The sequence below is a fragment of the Diabrotica undecimpunctata genome, chromosome 9 (assembly GCF_040954645.1).
Source record: "Diabrotica undecimpunctata isolate CICGRU chromosome 9, icDiaUnde3, whole genome shotgun sequence".
In the NCBI taxonomy this organism is placed as follows: Eukaryota; Metazoa; Arthropoda; class Insecta; order Coleoptera; family Chrysomelidae; genus Diabrotica; species Diabrotica undecimpunctata.
In genome coordinates this window covers 121,283,093-121,300,132 of record NC_092811.1, presented here as the reverse complement: position 1 = coordinate 121,300,132, position 17,040 = coordinate 121,283,093, and the positions used below count along the sequence as shown (strand labels likewise).

The 17,040-nt window shown below is 41.5% G+C and overlaps 1 protein-coding gene across 1 annotated transcript; it reads right to left on the bottom strand.

The window, feature by feature from the left end:
- Positions 1–1,951: 1,951 nt before the first annotated feature.
- Positions 1,952–17,040, bottom strand: LOC140451300 (uncharacterized). The gene is made up of 10 exons (XM_072545047.1): positions 17,009–17,040; positions 16,750–16,928; positions 16,390–16,644; positions 16,030–16,284; positions 15,814–15,960; positions 15,310–15,744; positions 15,022–15,204; positions 14,590–14,844; positions 10,262–14,520; positions 1,952–10,192 (listed from the first exon to the last, which is right to left on the bottom strand). The coding sequence occupies exons 1-10, from the start codon at positions 17,038–17,040 to the stop codon at positions 2,102–2,104; spliced, it is 14,091 nt and encodes a 4,696-aa protein (XP_072401148.1). The 3' UTR covers positions 1,952–2,101.

The window sequence follows — 17,040 nt, the reverse complement described above, 5'->3', positions numbered from 1 at the left end:
GCTGCTTATGGAGGCTTATTCGAACATTTTTTGTAAATACATTTCATTAGAATAAAATACGTTTATTTAGAATATTTTTATAGAATTTCTACCTATTTAAACATTTTTTGTAAGTACATTTATTTAGAACGTTCTTTTATGTTTGAAGAATTTTTACTTTATTTTCGAAAGTACGACATTGTTTTTTCAATAAAATTTTCATGTTTTACTATAAACACTTCTAATAAAGACTGAAATAAATGTTTAGTGATTTAAAGCAAAACGATATAATATCTGCATAATTTCAAATTTTAATTTTTAAATAAGTAAAACCTCCATGTTGTATTCAAACCCTGAGCGCCTGGATGAGAACATCGTGCCTTAAACTCTGATCCATCAGACTTTTATGATTATTTAGTAACAGTTCGGGTTATTGTTCTGCTGCTGTTCAAATCATGGTAGAAATTATTCTTGGTTAATAATTTAAAACTTTAGATTAAATAATCACTATTAATTAAATTATTTTATTCACATTTTTGCTTTATTGTGGTCAATCAGTTTTTACTTTATGCGAAATTAAAAAATGGAAATACGTCACACATACGACGTTACACATAATAAATATGACCGAGGTGATTTAGCTCGAAGCTAACGTGTAAAGGTGTGAGACTATCGATAGTGGTAATGTAATGTAATGTAAATTATAGGTTTTTATCGATTATTTCTCACCTCTACGGGTTTCATCTCTTTTTATTTTACAAGGTAACTGTGTTTTCTATCTCTTACGTTAAAAAGCCGGGTGGTAAGACACTTATCACTATATATATATATATATATGTATATATATATATATATATATATATATATATATATATATATATATATATATATATTGCGCGGCATAAATTATGGATATTGCTAATTTAATGCTAATGGTACTTCATTCTGCATCAATTATTGGTAAGTAAACAACTGAAAATTTTTATAGTTTTTAAAAAACATGAAAATTTAAGACTTTATAAAGCGAATCAGACCAAAAAAACATTCTTACTATTGACAAAGCCCCTGTAAAGCCATTTGAATCGCATTTTTTCTCTTAAATGGGATAAACAAATATAATTGTTTAAAAACTATTTGACCGATTGCGCCCATCTGTAATGTAGTAACTACATAAAAACTCAGATTATGAAATGTGTTTTAAATGATTATATTGTTTATTTTAATAAATACAAAAAATTTAAAAACATCCTTACTTTCGGATTTAATTTGCAATAACTTTTTTGTTTATAAATATTTTTTAATATAGAAATTTTAATTTTAAGGAGCAACTATTTTCAAGAAAGTCGTCTGTTGAAGGTTTTTATCTAGAATGCGTAGTTTTTTCACAATACTAAAATGAATGACAAAAGTTACTTTTTTTGCTTATATGTCATGACGCAGTAAAAGTTTCGATAGCTAAAGATAATACGCCTGTTCTATTGACTTTCCCTAATTAATTCCAGTGAAAATATAGCGCCAGTAATTTTTCGATTTTTCAAGTAGTTTTTCAGCTTCGTTTCATGGGGTAATAAACTATAAACAACTTATAAATTTAATTTAATTAAATTATTTCTGTCTTTGAATCAAAAAAACAAAAAACTAATGATAATTGTTGATGTAGATAATAGACTTAATTGATTCACACAGTTGTATAATTGTTGTATTATTGTTTATTGAATATTTAGCTATATCTCTAACTTGTGCCCCACAGTATATATATATATATATATATATATATATATATATATATATATATATATATATATATATATATATATATATATATATATATATATATATGTACATATATTACATACTTTAATAAGGACAACTATAATCTAACCAACATGATCAAAATTTTCTAGGATTACAATCAAACTACATCTAGCACTACAGAGTCAACCAAAACCGAACCGTCTTCCCTCTGGACTACTTCCACTACATATATTCCAGACAGTAGTACATCAAGTACAATACATTCTATATCAACTTCCACGTTAAAAACTACGCCTGCTTCTAGTTTATCCACCTTGACATCATCTACAGATGTATCACCTACGTCCACAATAACATCATCGACAGATCAACCATATACGTCCCCAATAACTCCACCTACCTCCACAGTAACGCTGTCTACAGCTGAACCATCTACGTCCGCAATAACGTCCCCTTCAGCTGAATCATCTACGTCCACAATACCGAACTCTCCAGCTGAACCGTCTACTTCCACAACAACTACTACTCCTGCGTCTACTTTATCCACATTGACATCATCTCCAGCTGAACCATCTACTTCCACAATACCGTCCTCTCCAGCTGAACCGTCTACTTCCACAACAACTACTACTCCTGCGTCTAGCTTATCCACATTGACATCATCTACAGCTGAACAATCTACTTCCACAATACCGTCCTCTCCAGCTGAACCATCTACTTCCACAACAACTACTACTCCTGCGTCTAGCTTATCCACATTGACATCATCTACAGCTGAACAATCTACTTCCACAATACCGTCCTCTCCAGCTGAACCATCTACTTCCACAAAAACTACTACTCCTGCGTCTAGTTTATCCACATTGTCATCATCTACAGCTGAACAATCTACTTCCACAATACCGTCCTCTCCAGCTGAACCGTCTACTTCCACAACAACTACTACTCCTGCGTCTACTTTATCCACACTGACATCATCTCCAGCTGAACCATCTACTTCCACAATACCGTCCTCTCCAGCTGAACCGTCTACTTCCACAACAACTACTACTCCTGCGTCTAGCTTATCCACATTGACATCATCTACAGCTGAACAATCTACTTCCACAATACCGTCCTCTCCAGCTGAACCATCTACTTCCACAACAACTACTACTCCTGCGTCTAGCTTATCCACATTGACATCATCTCCAGCTGAACAATCTACTTCCACAATACCGTCCTCTCCAGCTGAACCGTCTACTTCCACAACAACTACTACTCCTGCGTCTACTTTATCCACATTGACATCATCTCCAGCTGAACCATCTACTTCCACAATACCGTCCTCTCCAGCTGAACCGTCTACTTCCACAACAACTACTACTCCTGCGTCTAGCTTATCCACATTGACATCATCTACAGCTGAACCATCTACTTCCACAACAACTACTACTCCTGCGTCTAGCTTATCCACATTGACATCATCTACAGCTGAACAATCTACTTCCACAATACCGTCCTCTCCAGCTGAACCATCTACTTCCACAACAACTACTACTCCTGCGTCTAGCTTATCCACATTGACATCATCTCCAGCTGAACAATCTACTTCCACAATACCGTCCTCTCCAGCTGAACCGTCTACTTCCACAACAACTACTACTCCTGCGTCTACTTTATCCACATTGACATCATCTCCAGCTGAACCATCTACTTCCACAATACCGTCCTCTCCAGCTGAACCGTCTACTTCCACAACAACTACTACTCCTGCGTCTACTTTATCCACATTGACATCATCTCCAGCTGAACCATCTACTTCCACAATACCGTCCTCTCCAGCTGAACCGTCTACTTCCACAACAACTACTACTCCTGCGTCTAGCTTATCCACATTGACATCATCTACAGCTGAACAATCTACTTCCACAATACCGTCCTCTCCAGCTGAACCGTCTACTTCCACAACAACTACTACTCCTGCGTCTACTTTATCCACATTGACATCATCTCCAGCTGAACCATCTACTTCCACAATACCGTCCTCTCCAGCTGAACCATCTACTTCCACAAAAACTACTACTCCTGCGTCTAGTTTATCCACATTGACATCATCTACAGCTGAACAATCTACTTCCACAATACCGTCCTCTCCAGCTGAACCGTCTACTTCCACAACAACTACTACTCCTGCGTCTAGCTTATCCACATTGACATCATCTACAGCTGAACAATCTACTTCCACAATACCGTCCTCTCCAGCTGAACCATCTACTTCCACAACAACTACTACTCCTGCGTCTAGCTTATCCACATTGACATCATCTCCAGCTGAACAATCTACTTCCACAATACCGTCCTCTCCAGCTGAACCATCTACTTCCACAACAACTACTACTCCTGCGTCTACCTTATCCACATTGACATCATCTACAGCTGAACCATCTACTTCCACAATAACGTCCTCATCAGCTGAACCATCTACTTCCACAACAACTACTACTCCTGCGCCTACCTTATCCACATTGACATCATCTACAGCTGAACCATCTACATCCATAACAACTACTACTCCTGCGTCTACCTTATCCACATTGACATCATCTCCAGCTGAACCATCTACTTCCACAATACCGTCCTCTCCAGCTGAACCGTCTACTTCCACAACAACTACTACTCCTGCGCCTACCTTATCCACATTGACATCATCTACAGCTGAACCATCTACATCCATAACAACTACTACTCCTGCGTCTACCTTATCCACATTGACATCATCTCCAGCTGAACCATCTACTTCCACAATACCGTCCTCTCCAGCTGAACCGTCTACTTCCACAACAACTACTACTCCTGCGTCTACTTTATCCACATTGACATCATCTCCAGCTGAACCATCTACTTCCACAATACCGTCCTCTCCAGCTGAACCGTCTACTTCCACAACAACTACTACTCCTGCGTCTACTTTATCCACATTGACATCATCTCCAGCTGAACCATCTACTTCCACAATACCGTCCTCTCCAGCTGAACCGTCTACTTCCACAACAACTACTACTCCTGCGTCTACTTTATCCACATTGACATCATCTACAGCTGAACAATCTACTTCCACAATACCGTCCTCTCCAGCTGAACCGTCTACTTCCACAACAACTACTACTCCTGCGTCTACTTTATCCACATTGACATCATCTCCAGCTGAACCATCTACTTCCACAATACCGTCCTCTCCAGCTGAACCGTCTACTTCCACAACAACTACTACTCCTGCGTCTACTTTATCCACATTGACATCATCTACAGCTGAACAATCTACTTCCACAATACCGTCCTCTCCAGCTGAACCGTCTACTTCCACAACAACTACTACTCCTGCGTCTACTTTATCCACATTGACATCATCTCCAGCTGAACCATCTACTTCCACAATACCGTCCTCTCCAGCTGAACCGTCTACTTCCACAACAACTACTACTCCTGCGTCTAGCTTATCCACATTGACATCATCTACAGCTGAACAATCTACTTCCACAATACCGTCCTCTCCAGCTGAACCGTCTACTTCCACAACAACTACTACTCCTGCGTCTACTTTATCCACATTGACATCATCTACAGCTGAACAATCTACTTCCACAATACCGTCCTCTCCAGCTGAACCGTCTACTTCCACAACAACTACTACTCCTGCGTCTAGCTTATCCACATTGACATCATCTACAGCTGAACAATCTACTTCCACAATACCGTCCTCTCCAGCTGAACCGTCTACTTCCACAACAACTACTACTCCTGCGTCTAGCTTATCCACATTGACATCATCTCCAGCTGAACCATCTACTTCCACAATACCGTCCTCTCCAGCTGAACCATCTACTTCCACAACAACTACTACTCCTGCGTCTACTTTATCCACATTGACATCATCTGCAGCTGAACCATCTACTTCCACAACAACTACTACTCCTGCGTCTACTTTATCCACATTGACATCATCTACAGCTGAACCATCTACTTCCACAATACCGTCCTCTCCAGCTGAACCATCTACTTCCACAACAACTACTACTCCTGCGTCTAGCTTATCCACATTGACATCATCTACAGCTGAACAATCTACTTCCACAATACCGTCCTCTCCAGCTGAACCGTCTACTTCCACAACAACTACTACTCCTGCGTCTACTTTATTCACATTGACATCATCTACAGCTGAACCATCTACTTCCATAACAACTACTACTCCTGCGACTAGCTTATCCACATTGACATCATCTACAGCTGAACCATCTACTTCCACAATACCGTCCTCTCCAGCTGAACCGTCTACTTCCACAACAACTACTACTCCTGCGTCTACTTTATTCACATTGACATCACCTACAGCTAAAACATCTACTTCAACAACAACTACTACTCCTGCGTCTAGCTTATCCACATTGACATCATCTACAGCTGAACCATCTACATCCACAATAACGTCCTCTTCTGCTGAATCATCTCCGTCCACAACAACTACTACTCCTGCGTCTACCTTATCCACATTGACATCATCTACAGCTGAACCATCAATGTCCACAACAACGTCCTCTTCAGCTGAATCATCTACGTCCACAACAACTACTCCTGCGTCTACCTTATCCACATTGACGTCGTCTACAGATGAACCATCTACGTCCACAATAACTCCATATACAGCTAAACCATCTACTTCCACAACAACTTCGTCTACAGCTAAACCATCTTCGTCCACACTAACGTCCTCTTCAGCTGAACCATCTACTCCCACAACTACTACTCCTGCGTCTACCTTATCCACATTTACATCATCTACAGCTGAACCATCTACTTCCACAATACCGTCCTCTTCAGCTAAACCATCTACTTCCACAACTACTACTCCTGCGTCTACCTTATCCACATTGACGTCATCTACAGATGAACCATCTACGTCCACAATAACTCCATATACAGCTAAACCATCTACTTCCACAACAACTTCGTCTACAGCTAAACCATCTTCGTCCACACTAACGTCCTCTTCAGCTGAACCATCTACCTCCACAACTACTACTCCTGCGTCTACCTTATCCACATTGACGTCATCTACAGATGAATTATCTACGTCTACAATAACTCCATATACAGCTAAACCATCTACTTCCACAACAACTTCGTCTACAGCTAAACCATCTTCGTCCACACCAACGTCCTCTTCAGCTGAACCATCTACTTCCACAACTACTACTCCTGCGTCTAGCTTATCCACATTTACATCATCTACAGCTGAACCATCTACTTCCACAATACCGTCCTCTTCAGCTAAACCATCTACTTCCACAACTACTACTCCTTCGTCTACCTTATCCACATTGACGTCATCTACAGATGAACCATCTACGTCCACAATAACTCCATATACAGCTAAACCATCTACTTCCACAATAACTTCGTCTACAGCTAAACCATCTTCGTCCACACTAACGTCCTCTTCAGCTGAACCATCTACCTCCACAACTACTACTCCTGCGTCTACCTTATCCACATTGACGTCATCTACAGATGAACCATCTACGTCCACAATAACTCCATATACAGGTAAACCATCTACTTCTACAATAACTTTGTCTACAGCTAAACCATCTTCGTCCACACTAACGACATCTCCAGCTGAACCATCTACTTTCACAACAACTACTACTCCTGCGTCTAGCTTATCCACATTTACATCATCTACAGCTGAATCATCTACTTCCACAATACCGTCCTCATCAGCTGAACCATCCACTTCCACAACAACTACTACTCCTGCGTCTACTTTATCCACATTGACATCATCTGCAGCTGAACCATCTACTTCCACAACAACTACTACTCCTGCGTCTACTTTATCCACATTGACATCATCTACAGCTGAACCATCTACTTCCACAACAACTACTACTCCTGCGTCTACTTTATCCACATTGACATCATCTGCAGCTGAACCATCTACTTCCACAACAACTACTACTCCTGCGTCTACCTTATCCACAATGACACCATTTACAGCTGAACAATCTACGTCCACAATAACTACTACTTCTGCGTCTACTTTATCCACATTGACATCATCTGCAGCTGAACCATCTACTTCCACAACAACTACTACTCCTGCGTCTACCTTATCCACAATGACACCATTTACAGCTGAACAATCTACGTCCACAATAACTCCATCTACAGGTAAACCATCTACTTCCACAATAAATTCGTCTACAGCTGAACTATCTACGTCCACAATAACGTCCTCGTCAGCTGAATCATCTACGTCCACAACAACTACTACTCCTGCGTCTACCTTATCCACATTGACATCATCTACAGCTGAACCATCTACTTCCACAATAACGTCCTCATCAGCTGAACCATCTACTTCCACAACAACTACTACTCCTGCGCCTACCTTATCCACATTGACATCATCTACAGCTGAACCATCTACATCCATAACAACTACTACTCCTGCGTCTACCTTATCCACATTGACATCATCTACAGCTGAACCGTCTACTTCCACAATAACGTCCTCTTCAGCTGAGACATCTACGTCCACAACAACTACTGCTCCTGCGTCTACCTTATCCACATTGACATCATCTACAGCTGAACCATCTACTTCCACAATAACTACTACTCCTGCGTCTACCTTATCCACATTGACATCATCTACAGCTGAACCATCTACTTCCACAATAACCTCCTCTTCAGCTGAATCATCTACGTCCATAACAACTACTACTCCTGCGTCTACCTTATCCACATTGACATCATCTACAGCTGAACCATCTACTTCCACAACAACTACTACTCCTGCGTCTACCTTATCCACATTGACATCATCTACAGCTGAACCATCTACTTCCACAATAACCTCCTCTTCAGCTGACTCATCTACGTCCACAACAACTACCACTCCTGCGTCTACCTTATCCACATTGACATCATCTACAGCTGAACCATCTACTTCCACAATAACCTCCTCTTCAGCTGAATCATCTACGTCCATAACAACTACTACTCCTGCGTCTACCTTATCCACATTGACATCATCTACAGCTGAACCATCTACTTCCACAACAACTGCTACTCCTGCGTCTACCTTATCCACATTGACATCATCTACAGCTGAACCATCTACTTCCACAATAACGTCCTCTTCAGCTGAGACGTCTACTTCCACAACAACTACTACTCCTGCGTCTACCTTATCCACATTGACATCATCTACAGCTGAACCATCTACTTCCACAATAACGTCCTTTTCAGCTGAGACGTCTACGTCCACAACAACTACTACTCCTGCGTCTACCTTATCCACATTGACATCATCTACAGCTGAACCATCTACTTCCACAATAACGTCCTCTTCAGCTGAGACGTCTACGTCCACAACAACTACTACTCCTGCGTCTACCTTATCCACATTGACATCATCTACAGCTGAACCATCTACTTCCACAATAACGTCCTCTTCAGCTGAGACGTCTACGTCCACAACAACTACTACTCCTGCGTCTACCTTATCCACATTGACATCATCTACAGCTGAACCATCTACTTCCACAATAACGTCCTCTTCAGCTGAGACGTCTACGTCCACAACAACAACTACTCCTGCGTCTACCTTATCCACATTGACGTCATCTACAGCTGAACCATCTACTTCCACAATAACGTCCTCTTCAGCTGAGACGTCTACGTCCACAACAACAACTACTCCTGCGTCTACCTTATCCACATTGACATCATCTACAGCTGAACCCTCTACGTCCACAACAACTACTACTCCTGCATCTACCTTATCCACATTGACATCATCTACAGCTGAACCATCTACTTCCACAATAACCTCCTCTTCACCTGAATCATCTACGTCCACAACAACTACTACTCCTGCATCCACCTTATCCACATTGACTTCATCTACAGCTGAACCATCTACTTCCACAATAACGTCCTCTTCAGCTGAGACGTCTACGTCCACAACAACAACTACTCCTGCGTCTACCTTATCCACATTGACATCATCTACAGCTGAACCATCTACTTCCACAATAACCTCCTCTTCAGCTGAAACATCTACGTCCACAACAACTACTACTCCTGCGTCTACCTTATCCACATTGACATCATCTACAGCTGAACCATCTACTTCCACAATAACGTCCTCTTCAGCTGAGACGTCTACGTCCACAACAACAACTACTCCTGCGTCTACCTTATCCACATTGACATCATCTACAGCTGAACCATCTACTTCCACAATAACGTCCTCTTCAGCTGAGACGTCTACGTCCACAACAACTACTACTCCTGCATCTACCTTATCCACATTGACATCATCTACAGCTGAACCATCTACTTCCACAATAACGTCATCTTCAGCTGAGACGTCTACGTCCACAACAACTACTACTCCTGCGTCTACCTTATCCACATTGACATCATCTACAGCTGAACCCTCTACGTCCACAACAACTTCTACTCCTGCATCTACCTTATCCACATTGACATCATCTACAGCTGAACCATCTACTTCCACAATAACCTCCTCTTCAGCTGAAACATCTACGTCCACAACAACTACTACTCCTGCATCCACCTTATCCACATTGACATCATCTACAGCTGAACCATCTACTTCCACAATAACGTCCTCTTCAGCTGAGACGTCTACGTCCACAACAACAACTACACCTGCGTCTACCTTATCCACATTGACATCATCTACAGCTGAACCATCTACTTCCACAATAACGTCCTCTTCAGCTGAGACGTCTACGTCCACAACAACTACTACTCCTGCATCTACCTTATCCACATTGACATCATCTACAGCTGAACCATCTACTTCCACAATAACGTCATCTTCAGCTGAGACGTCTACGTCCACAACAACTACTACTCCTGCGTCTACCTTATCCACATTGACATCATCTACAGCTGAACCGTCTACGTTCACAACAACTTCTACTCCTGCATCTACCTTATCCACATTGACATCATCTACAGCTGAACCATCTACTTCCACAATAACCTCCACTTCAGCTGAATCATCTACGTCCGCAACAACTACTACTCCTGCATCCACCTTATCCACATTGACATCATCTACAGCTGAACCATCTACTTCCACAATAACGTCCTCTTCAGCTGAGACGTCTACGTCCACAACAACTACTACTCCTGCGTCTACCTTATCCACATTACCATCATCTACAGCTGAACCATCTACTTCCACAATAACGTCCTCTTCAGCTGAAACATCTACGTCCACAACAACTACTACTCCTGCGTCTACCTTATCCACATTGACATCATCTACAGCTGAACCATCTACTTCCACAATAACGTCCTCTTCAGCTGAATCATCTACGTCCACAACAACTACTACTCCTGCGTCTACCTTATCCACATTGACATCATCTACAGCGGAACCATCTACTTCCACAATAACGTCCTCTTCAGCTGAACCATCTACTTCCACAATAACTACTACTCCTGCGTCTACCTTATCCACATTGATATCATCTACAACTGAACCATCTACTTCCACAATAACATCTTCAGCTGAGACGTCTACGTCCACAACAACTACTACTCCTGCGTCTACATTATCCACATTGACATCATCTACAGCTGAACCACCTACTTCCACAATAACGTCCTCTTCAGCTGAGACATCTACGTCCACAACAACTACTATTCCTGCGTCTACCTTATCCACATTGACATCATCTACAGCTGAACCATCTACTTCCACAATAACGTCCTCTTCAGCTGAACCATCTACGTCCACAACAACTACTACTCCTGCGTCTACCTTATCCACATTGACATCATCTACAGCTGAACCACCTACTTCCACAATAACGTCCTCTTCAGCTGAGACATCTACGTCCATAACAACTACTACTCCTGCGTCTACCTTATCCACATTGACATCATCTACAGCTGAACCATCTACTTTCACAACAACTACTACTCCTGCGTCTACCTTATCCACATTGACATCATCTACAGCTGAACCATCTACTTCCACAATAACCTCCTCTTCAGCTGAATCATCTACGTCCACAACAACTACCACTCCTGCGTCTACCTTATCCACATTGACATCATCTACAGCTGAACCATCTACTTCCACAATAACCTCCTCTTCAGCTGAATCATCTACGTCCATAACAACTACTACTCCTGCGTCTACCTTATCCACATTGACATCATCTACAGCTGAACCATCTACTTCCACAACAACTGCTACTCCTGCGTCTACCTTATCCACATTGACATCATCTACAGCTGAACCATCTACTTCCACAATAACGTCCTCTTCAGCTGAACCATCTACTTCCACAATAACTACTACTCCTGCGTCTACCTTATCCACATTGACATCATCTACAGCTGAACCATCTACTTCCACAATAACATCTTCTTCAGCTGAGACGTCTACGTCCACAACAACTACTACTCCTGCGTCTACCTTATCCACATTGACATCATCTACAGCTGAACCACCTACTTCCACAATAACGTCCTCTTCAGCTGAGACGTCTACGTCCACAACAACTACTACTCCTGCGTCTACCTTATCCACATTGACATCAACTACAGCTGAACCATCTACTTCCACAATAACGTCCTCTTCAGCTGACACGTCTACGTCCACAGCAACTACTACTCGTGCGTCTACCTTATCCACATTGACATCATCTACAGCTGAACCATCTACTTCCACAATAACGTCCTCTTCAGCTGAACCATCTACGTCCACAACAAATAATACTCCTGCGTCTACCTTATCCACATTGACATCATCTACAGCTGAACCATCTACTTCCACAATAACGTCCTCTTCAGCTGAGACGTCTACGTCCACAACAAATATTACTCCTGCGTCTACCTTATCCACATTGACATCATCTACAGCTGAACCATCTACTTCCACAATAACGTCCTCTTCAGCTGAGACGTCTACGTCCACAACAACTACTACTCCTGCGTCTACCTTATCCACATTGACATCATCTACAGCTGAACCATCTACTTCCACAATAACGTCCTCTTCAGCTGAGACGTCTACTTCCACAACAACTACTACTCCTGCGTCTACCTTATCCACATTGACATCATCTACAGCTGAACCATCTACTTCCACAATAACGTCCTCTTCAGCTGAGACGTCTACGTCCACAACAACTACTACTCCTGCGTCTACCTTATCCACATTGACATCATCTACAGCTGAACCATCTACTTCCACAATAACGTCCTCTTCAGCTGAGACGTCTACGTCCACAACAACTACTACTCCTGCGTCTACCTTATCCACATTGACATCATCTACAGCTGAACCATCTACTTCCACAATAACGTCCTCTTCAGCTGAGACGTCTACGTCCACAACAACAACTACTCCTGCGTCTACCTTATCCACATTGACATCATCTACAGCTGAATCATCTACTCCCACAATAACGTCCTCTTCAGCTGAGACGTCTAGGTCCACAACAACTACTACTCCTGCGTCTACCTTATCCACATTGACATCATCTACAGCTGAACCCTCTACGTCCACAACAACTACTACTCCTGCATCTACCTTATCCACATTGACATCATCTACAGCTGAACCCTCTACGTCCACAATAACTCCATCAACATCTGAACCATCTACTTCCACAATAACCCCGTCTACAGTTGAACCATCTACTTCCACAATAACTCCATCAACATCTGAACCATCTACTTCCACAATAACCCCGTCTACAGTTGAACCATCTACTTCCACAATAACTCCATCAACAGCTGAACCATCAACTTCCACAATAACCCCATCTACAGCTGAACCATCTACTTCCACAATAACTCCATCAACATCTGAACCATCTACGTCCACAATAACTATATCTACAGCTGAACCATCTACTTCCACAATAACTCCATCAACATCTGAACCATCTACTTCCACAATAACCCCGTCTACAGTTGAACCATCTACTTCCACAATAACTCCATCAACATCTGAACCATCTACTTCCACAATAACCCCGTCTACAGTTGAACCATCTACTTCCACAATAACTCCATCAACAGCTGAACCATCAACTTCCACAATAACCCCATCTACAGCTGAACCATCTACTTCCACAATAACTCCATCAACATCTGAACCATCTACGTCCACAATAACTATATCTACAGCTGAACCATCTACTTCCACAATAACTCCATCAACATCTGAACCATCTACGTCCACAATAACTATATCTACAGCTGAACCATCTACTTCCACAATAACTCCATCAACATCTGAACCATCTACTTCCACAATAACCCCGTCTACAGTTGAACCATCTACTTCCACAATAACTCCATCAACATCTAAACCATCTACTTCCACAATAACCCCGTCTACAGTTGAACCATCTACTTCCACAATAACTCCATCAACAGCTGAACCATCAACTTCCACAATAACCCCATCTACAGCTGAACCATCTACTTCCACAATAACTCCATCAACATCTGAACCATCTACGTCCACAATAACTATATCTACAGCTGAACCATCTACTTCCACAATAACTCCATCAACATCTGAACCATCTACTTCCATAATAACCCCGTCTACAGTTGAACCATCTACTTCCACAATAACTCCATCAACATCTGAACCATCTACGTCCACAATAACTATATCTACAGCTGAACCATCTACTTCCACAATAACTCCATCAACATCTGAACCATCTACGTCCACAATAACTATATCTACAGCTGAACCATCTACTTCCACAATAACTCCATCAACATCTGAACCATCTACTTCCACAATAACCCCGTCTACAGTTGAACCATCTACTTCTACAATAACTCTATCAACAGCTGAACCATCAACTTCCACAATAACCCCATCTACAGCTGAACCATCTACTTCCACAATAACTCCATCAACATCTGAACCATCTACGTCCACAATAACTATATCTACAGCTGAACCATCTACTTCCACAATAACTCCATCAACATCTGAACCATCTACGTCCACAATAACTATATCTACAGCTGAACCATCTACTTCCACAATAACTCCATCAACATCTGAACCATCTACTTCCACAATAACCCCGTCTACAGTTGAACCCTCTACGTCCACAATAACTCCATCAACATCTGAACCATCTACTTCCACAATAACCCCGTCTACAGTTGAACCATCTACTTATACAATAACTCCATCAACATCTGAACCATCTACTTCCACAATAACCCCGTCTACAGTTGAACCATCTACTTCCACAATAACTCCATCAACAGCTGAACCATCAACTTCCACAATAACCCCATCTACAGCTGAACCATCTACTTCCACAATAACTCCATCAACATCTGAACCATCTACGTCCACAATAACTATATCTACAGCTGAACCATCTACTTCCACAATAACTCCATCAACATCTGAACCATCTACTTCCACAATAACCCCGTCTACAGTTGAACCATCTACTTCCACAATAACTTTATCAACATCTGAACCATCTACTTCCACAATAACCCCGTCTACAGTTGAACCATCTACTTCCACAATAACTCCATCAACAGCTGAACCATCAACTTCGACAATAACCCCATCTACAGCTGAACCATCTACTTCCACAATAACTCCATCAACATCTGAACCATCTACGTCCACAATAACTATATCTACAGCTGAACCATCTCCTTCCACAATAACTCCATCAACATCTGAACCATCTACTTCCATAATAACCCCGTCTACAGTTGAACCATCTACTTCCACAATAACTCCATCAACATTTGAACCATCTACGTCCACAATAACTATATCTACAGCTGAACCATCTACTTCCACAATAACTCCATCAACATCTGAACCATCTACGTCCACAATAACTATATCTACAGCTGAACCATCTACTTCCACAATAACTCCATCAACATCTGAACCATCTACGTCCACAATAACTATATCTACAGCTGAACCATCTACTTCCACAATAACTCCATCAACATCTGAACCATCTACTTCCACAATAACCCCGTCTACAGTTGAACCATCTACTTCCACAATAACTCCATCAACAGCTGAACCATCAACTTCCACAATAACCCCATCTACAGCTGAACCATCTACTTCCACAATAACTCCATCAACATCTGAACCATCTACGTCCACAATAACTATATCTACAGCTGAACCATCTACTTCCACAATAACTCCATCAACATCTGAACCATCTACTTCCACAATAACCCCGTCTACAGTTGAACCATCTACTTCCACAATAACTCTATCAACAGCTGAACCATCAACTTCCACAATAACCCCATCTACAGCTGAACCATCTACTTCCACAATAACTCCATCAACATCTGAACCATCTACGTCCACAATAACTATATCTACAGCTGAACCATCTACTTCCACAATAACTCCATCAACATCTGAACCATCTACGTCCACAATAACTATATCTACAGCTGAACCATCTACTTCCACAATAACTCCATCAACATCTGAACCATCTACTTCCACAATAACCCCGTCTACAGTTGAACCATCTACTTCCACAATAACTCCATCAACATCTGAACCATCTACTTCCACAATAACCCCGTCTACAGTTGAACCATCTACTTCCACAATAACTCCATCAACAGCTGAACCATCAACTTCCACAATAACCCCATCTACAGCTGAACCATCTACTTCCACAATAACTCCATCAACATCTGAACCATCTACGTCCACAATAACTATATCTACAGCTGAACCATCTACTTCCACAATAACTCCATCAACATCTGAACCATCTACGTCCACAATAACTAAATCTACAGCTGAACCATCTACTTCCACAATAACTCCATCAACATCTGAACCATCTACTTCCACAATAACCCCGTCTACAGTTGAACCATCTACTTCCACAATAACTCCATCAACATCTGAACCATCTACTTCCACAATAACCCCGTCTACAGTTGAACCATCTACTTCCACAATAACTCCATCAACAGCTGAACCATTAACTTCCACAATAACCCCATCTACAGCTGAACCATCTACTTCCACAATAACTCCATCAACATCTGAACCATCTACGTCCACAATAACTATATCTACAGCTGAACTATCTACTTCCACAATAACTCCATCAACATCTGAACCATCTACGTCCACAATAACTATATCTACAGCTGAACTATCTACTTCCACAATAACTCCATCAACATCTGAACCAT

Coding starts and splice junctions, on each gene's coding strand:
- LOC140451300 (XM_072545047.1), bottom strand. CDS start 17,040: ATGGTTCAGATGTTGATGGAGTTATTGTGGAA. Junction 16,645..16,749: donor GGTTATTGTGGAAGTAGATG/GTTCAGATGTTG, acceptor TTGTGGAAGTAG/ATGGTTCAGCTGTAGATTTA. Junction 10,193..10,261: donor ATGATGTCAATGTGGATAAG/GTAGATGCAGGA, acceptor AATGTGGATAAG/GTAGACGCAGGAGTAGTAGT.